Below are 14995 nucleotides of genomic sequence, written 5' to 3'. Positions count from 1 at the left end.
TGTGTCCTTCATAAAAAAATATAAGCCGAAGGACACAGTTTATAAGATTTCTTTCAGTTCCATAAGCACTAACTAGACTGCCACTGATTGAGTGCAAAGAATGTTGACACCTTATAAAAATTTATTGCCACCCAAATTTCAGATCAATGGTTATTGCCACCAAGAAATCGTAAGTCGTTGTTGCAATAATGCAAAGTCATTTGCAAAGGTTATCAAAAGAGGTGGAGAGCACTGGAAATCTGTGAAGACTACTTGTCATCCAGATTCCAAGGAACACCACTGGCTATTATCAGTGAGTAATCTCTGATGAGAGAACACCTAGTGAGTACAAAAAAAGAAGAAGAAGAAGAAGAAGAAGAAGAAGAAGAAGAAATACTCTAAAAACAAAAAATGATCCTTTGGTGAAAATAAAACTGACTTGATCTTTCTTTTTATTATGCAACAATTTTTTTTGTGGGTGGTGGGAAGAACAAATAAACGAATAAACATTTAAAAAAATTTTTTTTGTTGTTTTCTTTTTTCATAAAACTGAACTGATAACGGCTCAAGTTACTTTTCTCATTTCTTTGACATAACTTCTAATTTGATTCGGTCAGCAATCGCCCTACGCATGCACATTGCTTTATTATCTTGTGGCTTGCTCAACGGGTTCTGCTGCGCTTGATCTCCGCACTGCATACTACTTTCGTTTATTACAGAGAGTACCGAGTGAGCCATGCGGGCGGACCGAGGGCGCTGCGGTTGTTCCTTTTCGGCTTTTATCAGTTGTTTCTTGCGCTCGTTCTTCTTCATTTCAATCAGTTTGTCCCTCTGCTGGCGGAGAAACGCTTGTCGTTTTTTCAGATCTTCAGGGTTCAGCTTCGTCGTTGCACTCTGCAGAATAAAGACCAAAACATTTTATACTGATTTATTTTTATTAAACAAAAATAATGGTAAAATTTGACACATTTTCCTGATGCTGTCAACAAATGAATGAGAAAAAATGTTTATATTGCATGGACTTTTGATGCCAGATAAATTAGTCATTTAAAAGAATAGATGGTACTTATGCAGAAAAAGGATCATGCTATCGTCGGAATTATCTAGGCAGTTTACTTAAACAACCAGAAGGTGCTGAACAAAAGTTTTGGCTATTTTTTGTTTTTGCGTGCAAACATTGACCCCATGGCACATGGTTGTCCGTCTATTTTTTTTTGCTCAAAGTTCAAATTGCATCTGGTTTTAAAAATGTTCAAATCGCACTCACACATGCTTCCAAGTTGTTCTTGCAACTCTTGCTGCTCATGTGGTTCCTTGTTTCTCTCCACTTTTTCTTCCCCTTCTCTTCCTCTGCTGTGACATCACCTTGTGCATCAGCTTGGTCATTTGCATATGTGTTGTACCGCTGCTGCTGCTGCATAAACATCACCAGTTCTGCTACAGTATGACTTATTCTCGTGCATATGAAACTCAACAACTCTTGCTAAGGGAGATAATAATGTACTAAATCGCCTACTGAATTATTCCCCTTTAATTGAACTTTCGTTAAAAATACAAGTCACTATGCATGCACTAGCCCATTTCACATATGCTAATGGGCCAGGAGACCAGGATTCAATCATCGGTTGATTTATAACAAAGATAATGGTACTTGATGTCTTCTTGCTAAACACTCAGATTGTGAAGAACAAGGGTAAGTGGAGCAATCTAAGGAAAGAAATAGTGCCTTCCTTTACATCTCAGTCTAGTGACTAATGATAATGAAGTCTTTGGGTAAACTTTGACTACAGTTGATCCATTTATATTTATCTTTTAAATAGTACTTACTGTTTCATTGCCAAATACTTAGTATTATGAGATGATCAAGGGTAAGTGGAGCAATCCAGGAAAAGGAGTGTCACCCTCCCTTATATCTTAGTTTAGTAGCCAATAAAAAGTTGACCTACTTATCTACATCACATCTACTAACAAAATTTTCTAACACTTTCTTTCTCAGAAATAAAAATGATAACCATTTGTGCATTTTGTTTCTTTATGTTTGTAATGTTTTAAGTCAAACTCCATTCAAAGAACTGTATATTTGGTTTTGATGGTGACATTTTTGTTCTTTGCTATTATTATATAAAATTAGATATGTGTATAAATTTTTTTTTTACATGGTAGTCACCACTTATCAAGGCCCGGAAGCCACTCAGGGATAAGGGTTATTGCATGTACAGTAATCAATGGGATAGTATCGTAGTAATCGTTAGTATTGAAGATTTGATAAAGTGTCTTACTTAAGGGGGCGGTTCATCAGGAATTTGTTTATGTTGGACTTGAAGACATCCAAGTTGTAGTCAGGTGGGAAACAGGCAAACAGAAGAGAGTTCCACGGGCGTTCACTTCTAAGAAAGAAGCTTTTTTTGTGGAATGTATGTTTTGATTTTGGCACAGATAAAGAGTGGGGCAAATTTTTGACAGTGGTTTCAGATAGATGGGTGTTTATCATGAAAGATTGGCGAGGGGGGACCAGAGATTGGAGCTCACACGAGCACTTGCCATGGAAACATTGGTTCCATAGTCAATTTTATATATTTCTAAATAAATAACATTTTGTTATATATTAATTAAGTTTTAGGTTTTATTCATCTTTACCAATCATTTTCTTTTTTTCCTTTTTTTTTTTTTTAAAAACCAAAACTTCAGTACATTGTACAGATTTGTTTCGTTCATAGGGAACAACTAATATTTGTATGTTAATATTGAATATTTCTTCCATGGACCAGAAAAAACTAAAAAATTCAGAATGCAAAAAAAATGCAATAAGTAAAATCCAGAAAGAACAAAAAAAAAACTTACATCAGACCAGTTTCAGTGGACTGCTATCTTGTCTATGAAGAAAAACTACCACAAGTACTCGATCGAATGAAATTCTATAAGATTCAATTTTACTTAGAGATTGCACTAAAAACTTTTATAGAATACCTTAGACGACTTTTAATTAATAATTATTAAATAAATTTTATGTAAATTAGAATTAAAATGGAGAGAGACGTTTTCAAGTACGAAACTAATTGTTTTGAATGAACATTTATGCCATTCTTTTGTTTTTATTTTTGTTTTTTATCAAAACCAATGTAAACCTTATATATTTCTATATATGGGATTCACTCCTAAACTAATAAACTGATCATTCACAGTTGGTACCTGTGAATGTAGGTAATATGAGCTATATTTAGTTTAATTTATTTTTATGTAAATGAGGACAAATGTTAAAGCTCTTTGTGAAAATTCAGATAGCTCTAATTTATGTGAAATTTTTACAATAGGTAAACTTACCATCAATTTAATGCATTTTCTCCATATTTTATTTTAAAGGGTTTTTAGAGAGCATAATATGAGCACAACCTCTTATTTGAAAATTCAAGTATTTCATATTTGCATTAAATTTGATCAATAGTAATTAAGCACCAATTAAGCAAAATTCATTGAATTTTAATTTTTTAAGACCCATTCAGCTTAAGCCTAAAATTTTAGATATTTTCTAGAATCAAAATCATGTAATGGATTGTGATCAAAATTGGAATAAGAATTCTAGGTATAAGGTTTTGTATTGTTATATCTTGATTTTAATCTTCATAAGATTAAAGTGGTGCAAAACTGTTCTGTTCAAGGAATCCATTTTACCTGCTTTGGGATAGATAATCGATTATGATCAATTATTCGGAGAGAGGGCTTTGTTGTGGTGTCATGTTACTTCTTTGAACAAAACAACCATGAATATGGTTCCTGTGTCTACTGACGACCAGCTACCAATTCCAGCACCGGTCAATGTCCAGTACCCTATCAACGTCTGGCTACTCTTTCCAGCATCAAACCCTGTCTACACGACCTAGACCAATTTGAGAAATGTCATCCTACCTCAGCGACCTACAAATTTCAACCCCGCAATACACCCAGTCTCACTCCAAACGATCCCGATTCATGATTCCCATTGCCATACGATTTAGCATTTTCTCTTGGTAAATAAAATATGATATCTATCATCTTTAACCGACCATCTGTGTCTGTCATCTCTTTGCCTTCTGTCTTCTTTATTAGTTGTATGGTCGATTGGTACCTTCACGTTTCGATCCCCTGCAACAATATAAATGTAGAAAAAAGGTTTTCTTATATTTACTTACTTGAAAAATTGGTACCGGGGATTCATTTGTTTCTTTTAAAGAGATTATATCACCCTCAGGTATATTTGAAGGGCACACAGATTTGCTTGGCAAGTTAAGTTTGGGTGCTTCAGCCAAAACTTCAGAATTTTTCTGAAAGAAAAAAAAAACATGTAATTCATTTCAATCAGCAGATTACCACTTTATTATCTACTTTATTCTGCTTCATTGGTATTATTTTTCTCCAATTCTTTTAGAATTGGGTGCTCATGTAAAGGTTGCCAACATCTCTAGTGGAAGTGGTGCTATGGATCCAACAAGACTCAAACACAATACAGTGAGTTGTCAAATTATACCAGTATTTATTTCACCACTGTCATCTCCCCTAAAAAACAATCAGCCACAATAATATGTATGATATTTCTGTTTCAATACATATTATTCACCTGCTACATCACCAGAAAATCTTGGAGTCTATCTACATTCGTTTAAAGCAACCCTCTTTTTTTTTTTAAACAGAGGAAGTGTCTATTAGAATTAGATGTGATCAGTCTCTAAGACATATCCTCCATTATAGATATCCCAGAATTCTGTATTTTTTTTTAAATAAAAATAATCTTTTTTGTCTCTTTTCCTTTAAAAAAAAAAACACTCGATATAGCTCCTGTTGAGTCAGTTTTTTTTTTTTTTTTTACTTTTAATCACGAATAAACTACTATATCTTCCTTTCACAATTGCAGTAGTTAAATTCTGTACTTCCAAAAAAAAATAATGATATATATGTATTAATTTTAAATTCACAATGTTTAAAAAAAGGAGGAACTATTTTTCAATTTCTACTTAGACCAATAATGCGTCCTGCCACATTAAAACTAGCTTAATCTTACATAAGGCCATTGGTGAGTACGTTTTTAGTACAAATATTAACTAAATAAGTTTTGCATAAGTGGATCTAGCATTGAATTGTAAACAGTGAATATACTAGACAAGAAGTGACAAATATGTTATGGGGTTGACCTTTCAGGGAAATAAGCATGGTTTTCATAAGAATAGGAAATATTAGAACTTAGGTATTAGACACACAATTAAGAGGCATTAGACAGACAATTAAGCAAGTGATGATTGTAAGCGAGAGAGTTTTGCATGGAAATTCAAAGAGAGAAGACATGTTTAAGGTGATCTAACGAAATATTAAAATAATCTATCTGCTTGAAATGAATAATTGACTCTCTCTCTCTCTCTCTCTCTCTCTCTCTCTCTTACTCTCTCTCTCTCTCTCTCCCTTTATCTCGTGTTCACTCTCTTCTCATCTACCAATGCCCACATTTGTCTTGTAGCTCAGACCGAAGATCAACATGTTGTGATAAATAAGACATCCCTCTTTCAAAAAATATTGTGGCCTATTATTTAATTAAGTAAATAACGTTATATGTATGAGATAGCTTTATTGCAGCAACAAAATTAATCTCCATCCACGGAGGAGACAACACACACACATAATAGGACACTGGCAAAAAGACAATTTAATTTTAAGTTAAGATGATTTGAACTCAAATTTGAATGACTTTTTAAAGCTGGGGGTGTGGGCGCAGTAGAATAAAAGATTTCTCAACAGTTTTAGTACTTATGCACTAAAACTGTTGAGAAATCCTTTATTCTACTGTACCCACTATAGATCCGAGATCAGTATAGTTGTAAGCTAATAATGTGTGCTCCCACATTCAGACCAGTTTAATCTTAAAAAAGGCCATTGATAAGTACGTTTGTTAGTACAAATATTAACTTAAAATGTTTTGTGCGTGTGGATCTAGCATAAAGTTCTAAACAGGATATAAACTAGACAAAATATCACAAATAGGTTGAGGGGTTGAACTTCAAGAAACAAGCTGAATTTTCATGAGAATAGAAAGTGAACTTAGGTGAAATTGACATCAAACAGACAATTGAACAAGTGGCAGTTGCAATCAAAGGAATCTTGCGTAACTTCACAAAATTGACACAACAAAATTGGCATAAACATTGTCTCCTCTCTGGGAGCTAAGGAAAAAGCATTTTGTAAATCATGGCCGTTTGCACTAAGTTCCAAAATTACAGAGAAAATCATGTCATCCAAAGTTTATCTAGTTATTTTTAACTCTTATATAGACATAGACATATAGCGCAATAGGTAAAAGTGTTAATTAAAATCAGTTCTAATGTGACGATGGGGGATGGGGGTGGACAATGCCGGTGGGACCTTGCTAGTGGATTAAGCAACAGCCTGTCGTCTGGGTGGTCCCATTGACACAAATTCAGAAGAATTCGCATGGTTGAATACTAATGATGATGATGATGATGATGATGATGATGATGATGAAAAGAATAAATCTGTTTTTTTAATAGATAATCAAAATGCCCCCCCCCCAACAAGAATGGATAGCCAAAAAGTATCTACACCTGAATGAAAGTCATAAAAATAATTCCTAAGCAGGACAGCCAGACACTTATGTTAATTGACAGACCACCAAAAGTTGATTGCCGTCATATAGCCAAGCATAAATGGTAATTGTCAATGAGAGCTACTTGGAGACCAAGACAAGAAAATTGGTTGTTGAATTACTGATGGAGTCATAAAACCTGGTCTAAGGAATGTGACAGCTGTCGGTGAGGCCATAAAAAGTGGTTGATCCACAGGGTCTGGTGTTTGTGGCTTGACCGAAATAATGATTATCTGTTGATAGAAGACCACCAAGTGATGAATGAGTGGTAATTGACCGTGACAACCCACCCCTGGTGAGTGAACATTTATTGCCTTTACTGACATGGTAATTTAGTCTGGGATCGTTGGCAGGAGGAGAGGTAGGCGACAAGGCTCGTTAAAACTGAAAACCCTTTCCTCTTCAATAATTGTAAAGGTTGGGTTTTTTTTGGTTTTTCTTCTGTGACCAGGCATTCAGAGTTCAGTGGGACATTTCTGCACCCCCCCCCCGCTGAAATAAAACCGCGGCTACTGATTGGTTGACCATCACTTGTGGGCGTGTTGGGAGAGGAGGGGTTGCAACCAACTGGTACTGATAAAATGTGAAGTAAAGATGGAACACACACACTTTGCCACAGGTCTTGGCAGCACCCACTTTTCTGATACATGCGCCTCTGTTAACTTTTTCTTCCTCATATACTGATGATAGAAAAGTGAAGTACTTTGTTAAAAACTGTTTGTATGATTAAGCCAGTTGTATATACGCTATTTGTAAAGTTGAAACCAATAATTATTCTATGTTAAGAAAAGCCAGTTAAGCATTGACTTCTTTTCTTTGTTTGAAAATGCCGTTGTTCAGTGCAGTCTATTTTTCAGATGGCCCAGTTGACAGTTTGGAAGTCAGATCAAAGGTGAAACCAGTGAGTGGACCCCGGTGGCAGGACCGAACTCGACCACTAGACGAGAATGCAGGTAATGCCACAAGGATCGGCATCAGTTGCATCTCTCGCCCAAGCCTGTGCATCTGAGCCACCCTTCTAGAAGTTGCCATGCGCTGAGAGTTTGTTTGAAATGAAGCTGGTTTGGTCTAATGGTAGAACAGAAAAAGCCAGGTAGGATACAGCACCTGGTATTTCCAAATGATCACTGCTCTGGTACTAGTCAGGTTCGACAAATGGTCACCCCTCTGGTACTAGCCAGATTCAACGTTGATTAACTTTAGTGATGAAACAAGAACCAGTGTGATGATTATGCAGTATAAAAAATGTGGTTTCATAGTAAATTGATGTTTAATATGAAGGAGATGATGGATGCAGGCTGCCAAGATAAAATCATCAACCAACCGGAATGTTCAGGTCAACCATAACAGATCTTATACAGAAGAATCACTGAAACCTATTTAAAAAAAAAATTGAGATTATCTCATTGCCAAAGATGAAAGTAATTAGAAGAATACAAAGTGCATGTTGGGTTTACTTTCGGCCATCTTGTGACTCTTATTTTCCTTATTCTGTCCTTTGGTCCTCACATTTCATGTGCAATATTTTTGAATAAAGGGGAAGAATTGCTGTTTTCTAAGTTAGAATCTATCTAACACTTATTATTTCGCTAGTTTTTTTTTTTTTCATCTTAAAGTAGTATATATCTAGAAAAAAGAAGAACTTACAACAAGCTTTTCCTTTTTTTCCGAAATCATAGAGCTTTCCATTTTCGTAACATCCTTATCACTCTCTGGTGAAAAAAGTGAAAGTTTATTTACTGCCTGAAATCAAACAACCAAAAATTATTGTTAAAGACTATGATAGTGTATGGCAGAGGGTAAATAAAAATGAAAATAAAAAAAAAGAGCAAACACACAAATATAAGAAGGCAAAAAGGAAAGAAAAGTGAAAGTAAAAACACTCCTGGACAATAGCGGGTAGAAACAGCCAGTATAATAATAAACTATGTCCTCATTTCTCTTTCTCTTTCTCTTTATCTGGGTAACCCGGGAACACTTGCTTGTCACTTAGTTTCACATGACTAGACGAAACCGCCTCTGTTCTGACAAGTTGAGAGTACAGGTTTGACAGCTTATCTGCCTGCTATTCTGACTGGTAGTACAAGAGCCCTAATTCTTAGGCAGCAGCTGCTCTCTTAACAGTTGCATAATACCAGGATAACTGTAGTGCCATGTTATGTAGGGAAAAGGGCCCTGCACTTATCTCTGATAGAATTTACTGAAGCCACAACTTCATAAAAGGGTTGGCTAACAGCCTACTTGTGTGAACTTAGTTTTCTGACATCTAGCAAATACTCAACTTGTCCAACTCTATCTAATCTATGACTGAGATTATGATGACATCTATGAGAGTTATGTAGCTAATAGTATAAAAAGATTACGTGTTTTTATACTAAAATAATTACCTCCCTTTGTCCATTGTGACACTGATTATCTCCCTTGTATCTTGAAATAGCAGATAGTTGTGTTGACTTATCACCAGGCACCTAATTGTGTCTGGGTAAAGGTAAAAAGCCTTTATTCATTCTCTTTAGAATGCTATCTTTGTCCAAAGAAAATGTTAAGAAACCATTCTCTCTTTATTTGCATCAGACGCAATCAGTTCTGACGTTTAAACGAACTCATGTAATCAATAGTTGAGCTTTTAATCAAATGCAAACACAGTTTTGCAAAAAACATTGAATTAAAATGCAGCAAATAAAGCACAAAAAAATTTTCGGTTCTCATCCAGAATTTCCCCCTATATTAAAAAACAAAAATAAAGAAAAATCTGTATGATGTACATAGCCATGACAAAACGGAAATATCATATTCCAAAAAGGATGTAAACGCTATCAATAATTCTCCCCACTCTTTATCTGTGCCTAAACCTAAACGTAGATTCCATGATCAAAGCTTCTTTCTTAGAACTGCATGCCTGTGGAACTGTCTTCCGTTTTCCTGCTTTCCAGCTGTCTATAATATAGTTGTCTTCAAGCCCAATGTGAACAAGTTTCTGATGAGCCGTTACACTTAAATTAACAAATTTACCAAATTTCCATTACTATCGATTACTATATTGTCCTTTTGACTACTGTACACTCTTTAACCCTTATCCTTGAGTGGCCTCTCGGCCTTAATAAGTGTGACGCCTATGTAAAAAAAAAAAATTAATCAAGTAGTTTTATTTAAAAAAAAAAAAAGAAAATCGAATTTTATGAGTAACTGAAGAGAGATTATATCACCCACCATTTTAAAAGCAAAGTCAGAAACAGAGGGAGATAACTAAACAACAATTATAATTTGCGAGATTTATGTTGTAATACTTACGAATTCCCATTATTCGCTTTAAAATGATTTTCTTTATAAAAATAAAACTACTTGATCAATTTACGTGATTTTTTAATATGAAATGTTCATTTTGTTACGGGTATGTAACTCATACAGATTTTTTTTTCAATTTACTATTTATTTTTAATATATTTTTTTTAATTTATTATTTATTTTTAATATATTTTTTTAAATTTATTATTTATTTTTAATATATTTTTTTAATTTATTATTTATTTTTAATATATTTTTTTAAATTTATTATTTATTTTTAATATATTTTTTAATTTATTATTTATTTTTAATATATTTTTTAAAATTTATTTTTAATATATATATATTTTTAAATTTATTATTTATATTTAATATATTTTTTTACATTTATTATTTATTTTTAATATATATTTTTTTAATTTATTATTTATTTTTAATATATTTTTTTAAATTTATTATTTATTTTTAATATATTTTTAATTTATTATTTATTTTTAATATATTTTTAATTTATTATTTATTTTTAATATATTTTTGAAAATTTCTTTTTAATATATATATTTTTAAATTTATTATTTATATTTAATATATTTTTTTAATTTATTATTTATTTTTAATATATTTTTTAATTTATTATTTATTTTTAATATATTTCTTATTTATTATTTATTTTTAATATATTTTTTAAAATTTATTTTTAATATATATATTTTTAAATTTATTATTTATATTTAATATATTTTTTAAAATTTATTATTTATTTTTAATATATTTTTTAAATATTTTATTTATTTTTAATATATTCTTTTAATTCATAATTTATTTTTAATATATTTTTTTTTATTTATTATTTATTTTAAATATATTTTTTAATTTATTTTTTATTTTTAATATATTTTTTAATTTATTTTGAATATATATTTTTTAATTTATTATTTATATTTAATATTTTTCAAATTTATTATTTATTTTTAATATATTTTTTTAATTTATTATTTATTTTGAATATTTTTTTAATTTATTATTTATTTTGAATATTTTTTTTTAATTTATTATTTATTTTTAATATATTTTTTAAAATTTATTATTTATTTGGAATATTTTTTTAAAATTTATTATTTATTTTTAATATATTTTTTTTAATTTATTTTTATTTTTAATATATTTTTTTAATTTATTATTTATTTTTAATATAGGGAAAATATAGGGAAAATTCTGGACAAGAACTGACATTACACTCATATTATCATTTATCCCTGTCTTCTGTGCCTCCTCCTTTATGCTTTATTTCAGCGTTCTCATATTTTGTAACCTATTAGCATTAAAAAAATGTAATATTTAATAAAAAAAATAAAAGCATGTTAAACAATTATTTCTGCCAAAAATACATTTCAATATATATGCTAGAATATATGTTATTTTATTTTTATTTTGTGGAAGTATAGAGACATGTTATCAAACTGTTATCCAACCCTTGTTCATATGCAGTGTGCAAACAGACACAATGCACAATGCTTTCAGTTTCAGACATATATGGTTATCGCCCCTTATTTCCAGCAGTTGCATGTTTCAGCCTATAGGTGGCAATATCGACTTTCTTTTCTTTTCTCTCTCTCTCTCTCTCTCTCTCTCTCTCTCTCACACTTGGGATGTCATTCTAAACAACATGCTAAAAACACACTCTTCCTGACTTTCTTATAAGCATGTCTTATACTTGTTGTCTGTAATAAATTCACACGGTTTGTAAGTTATTTATTTATTTGTTACTTATCTATAAATGTTAGTTTTTCAACGTGATTGACAACATTCAACAACTCCACTCCAGGAGCCTCGTGGGAGAGGTCTGACAGCGATGAATTCATGATTATCTTGCCTTCTTTTAGGCAAAATCAAGGGGAAATTATTGGTGGTGCTCAGAATCAGTACACAACCAGAATTGGTTCCTTGCAAATATATTCTCTGCCTTCTTCTTTGTGCTATATTTCAATATTTTTCCAACATTTGACAAGCAACAAGCTACGTTTTTGCCAATGTAACCTCCAACCTTCTTTAGGTGTATCTTGTTGAACTCGGGAATCTGTACAGAATTTTGAATGGAATCCTTTATATTTAATCCCCGAGGGTAGCATGACTACTAGATCTAAGCATTAATCTGCCTTGTTTGGTGGGGGTGGGGGGTGGGGGGTAAAAAAAATTACAGTCATTCAAATACCAAAATAATGTCTCCTATTCTCTCCATTTCACCTTTTTCTCTCACTGCAACATTTCTATAATAAAATGGATTACCGCTTCCAGTTTTTCTTGTTCCTTGTTCGTCTGCTCCACCAGAAATGCAGCTTCTGCCTCAGAAATTGCCACATAATCCTGCATATCTACATTAGCATCACTAAGAAGATCTTTCTTCGTTTCACTAGAAAAGATAAAAAAAAATGGATTTTTTTATAATAGTTTTTGACCAATCAGACACATCTTCACTATTATACACTTTTGAACATCATTATAACTTTTGAACATCATACACATCATCACGATCATCCACATCTTCACTATTATACACATAATCACAATCATCCACATCTTCACTATTATACACATCATCACGATCATCCATATCTTCACATATTTCAAATTCACCCGAAATGTAAATAAATGTTTGCTAGCACCATACAAGTTTTGGTGATGTTTTACTCAGAGCCCACTGAAAAAAAAAAAAAAAAAAAAAAATTTTTTAATCGAACATATAAAATTATCTTGTCGGATTTTCAAATCAGACCCAAATAGCATTTAAACTAACAAATGAAACTTTGCTTCTGATTAGCCAATTTTCATCTGTTGTTGTACTGTGTTATTGGTAATATAAGTCATTTACTACAATTTATTTTTAAAATTACTTAATCTAGTCTAAACAACTGTTTATATTAAACATTTTTAAATAATTATCTAAAAATAAAAAATGACTCATTTTAAATTGTAGATTTTAATAGGATTGGTCAACTCCAAGTTTTAAAATGTGCAAAAGTATACTTATCCTGGGCAGAAAAGATTAATTCCCTGGACAGATTAGTTTTGCACCACTTTTATGTCGCATTATAAAGAGTAAAATCAACTTATAATATTTCTATACTCATGTCTAGAATCCTTATTCCAATTTTTATCAAAATCCATTACATGATTTTTTATTTTAGAAAATGTCTAAAAATTAAAGTTTAAGCTCACAAAGCAATTGAAATTCAAGAAAATGTTACTTAATTGCTCTCTAATGACTTTGGATAAAAAATTTCGATGCAAATCTGAAATATTTGGATTTTCAAATGGGAGGTTATATCCCTAAGAACCTTTTAAGATACTTCAAATGAACTGAAATTTGAGGAATATTTATTAATTCTCTACTTTTAAAATTTTACAAACATCGAAGGTATCTGAATATTTATAAAAAGCATTACCCTCCTTTTGTATATTTTATATAAAAGTAAATAAGATAAATATAGCCCATGTTTCCTATCCTTATACAGAGCAGCTGTGTTCCAAAATTCATAATATGATGGAACGATAAAATTGTCGCCCTAAAACTTTACAGCCACGATTATGGTCTTTGGTATGGTTTCAACTTCTCACATCTTCAAAGTCGGCTTGAAAGTCAACACCAAAGTGTATCTGGATGTGCTGAAGACTGTGGTGATCCCCTTGTGCAATCAGGTGCCTGGTGGCAGACCCTGGGTGCGGCAGAAGGACTCTGCACCAGCCCACAAGTTCAAAGAGATCCAGGTTTGGCTTCAGAAGGAGTGCTACAACTTTGTATCCTTCTCTCACTGACCCTCCCTCCTCCCCCGACCAGAACTCGCTGGACTACTTTGTTTGGTAATACATTGAGAACATCACCAACATGACCTCCAACAACACTAAAGCCAGCCTGATCGCCACCATCTGCTGAAGGCGGCTACATTAGATAGATGTCAGCTCTACTACATAATCAAGTTACCTGAACTGATTTTTTCAATAAAAGTTTTAAAATAAAACTGTAATATTGTGGGCGACAACTTTAGCATTCCACCCTATAGATTCATTAGTTTAGAAGTTTATCTTGTACAAACATATATATATATATATATATATATATATATATATATATATATATATATATAATCTGAGGTTATTGTATTCCAGAGGTTAAGTAACCAATGAAGTTAAACAGGTTAATACAAGAGTGCTCAATGCCGAAGTAGAGCAGGGTATACTCTTCATTTGTTTTTACATAAGCAGTAATATGTTGTTACACAGTCATGAGCATGTTTCGGTCAGCTAGTTATCAGTAACTAGAGAACTCTTCAGGCAATACAGCTTATACGAAAGCAAAGTTTACAAGATTGCAAATTTTGCTTTTGTTATTGGTAACTAGCTGATCGAAACATGCTCATGACTGTGTAGTAAAATATTACTGCTTATGTAAAAACAGATAAAGAGTTTATATATATATATACTAGACTACCCATGATCCGTTGGGTCAGTATGTTATATTAGCTATGGAATTCATGTATGAGCGTAACACTTGTGACGTAAAGAAAATAGTTTTTTTTGTGACATAACAGAAACATTTCTATGAAAGTATATTGCAATGAAAAAAATATAGATAGATTCCTATGAGTCATTCTGTTTAGAGTAGTAGTAGGGAAAATACATGTCAACCAGTAGTAGTAATAGTAGGATAAGGAAGAGGAGGCGTAGTAGTAGTAGTAAGAGGAAGAAGAGGAGGCGTAGTAGTTGTTGTCAAGAGGAGAAGTAATAGTAGTAACAAGAAGAGGAGGCATAGTAATAGTAGTAGGAGGAGGATATTGCGCAAGCAAACAAGCAAACAACCCAGAACGACAGAGTTTTAGTATTATATATATATATATATATATATATATATATATATATATATATATATATATATATATATATATATATATATATATATATATATATATATATATATACTGGCAGGGAAACCCGACAATGATGATCGACGGATGTTTCATCCTCCCATATTTTTTTTCAAATGGGAGGTTATATCACTAAGAACCTTTTAAGATACTTTAAATAAACTGAAATTTGGTGAATATTTATTAATTG

At 31.8% G+C, this 14995-nt stretch overlaps 1 protein-coding gene across 1 annotated transcript in view; it reads right to left on the bottom strand.

Annotated features, from left to right (window-relative positions):
* Nucleotides 1-413: 413 nt before the first annotated feature.
* The window catches only part of LOC145260525 (cilia- and flagella-associated protein 36-like), a 52309-nt gene continuing 37727 nt past the window's right edge, over nucleotides 414-14995 (bottom strand). Inside the window, exons 5-8 of the mRNA XM_080118717.1 lie at nucleotides 12173-12296; nucleotides 8249-8344; nucleotides 4146-4277; nucleotides 414-873 (exon numbers count right to left, since the gene is read on the bottom strand). Of these exons, the coding sequence (XP_079974843.1) occupies nucleotides 559-873; nucleotides 4146-4277; nucleotides 8249-8344; nucleotides 12173-12296 (667 nt within the window). The 3' untranslated portion in view covers nucleotides 414-558. The remainder of the gene's footprint in view (nucleotides 874-4145; nucleotides 4278-8248; nucleotides 8345-12172; nucleotides 12297-14995) is intronic.

Source organism: Euprymna scolopes, chromosome 36, assembly GCF_053919585.1.
Source record: "Euprymna scolopes isolate OS-2025 chromosome 36, ASM5391958v1, whole genome shotgun sequence".
Classification (NCBI taxonomy): domain Eukaryota; kingdom Metazoa; phylum Mollusca; class Cephalopoda; order Sepiida; family Sepiolidae; genus Euprymna; species Euprymna scolopes.
Note: the sequence above shows the minus strand (reverse complement) of the source record. Positions and strands in the feature narration are given on the sequence as shown.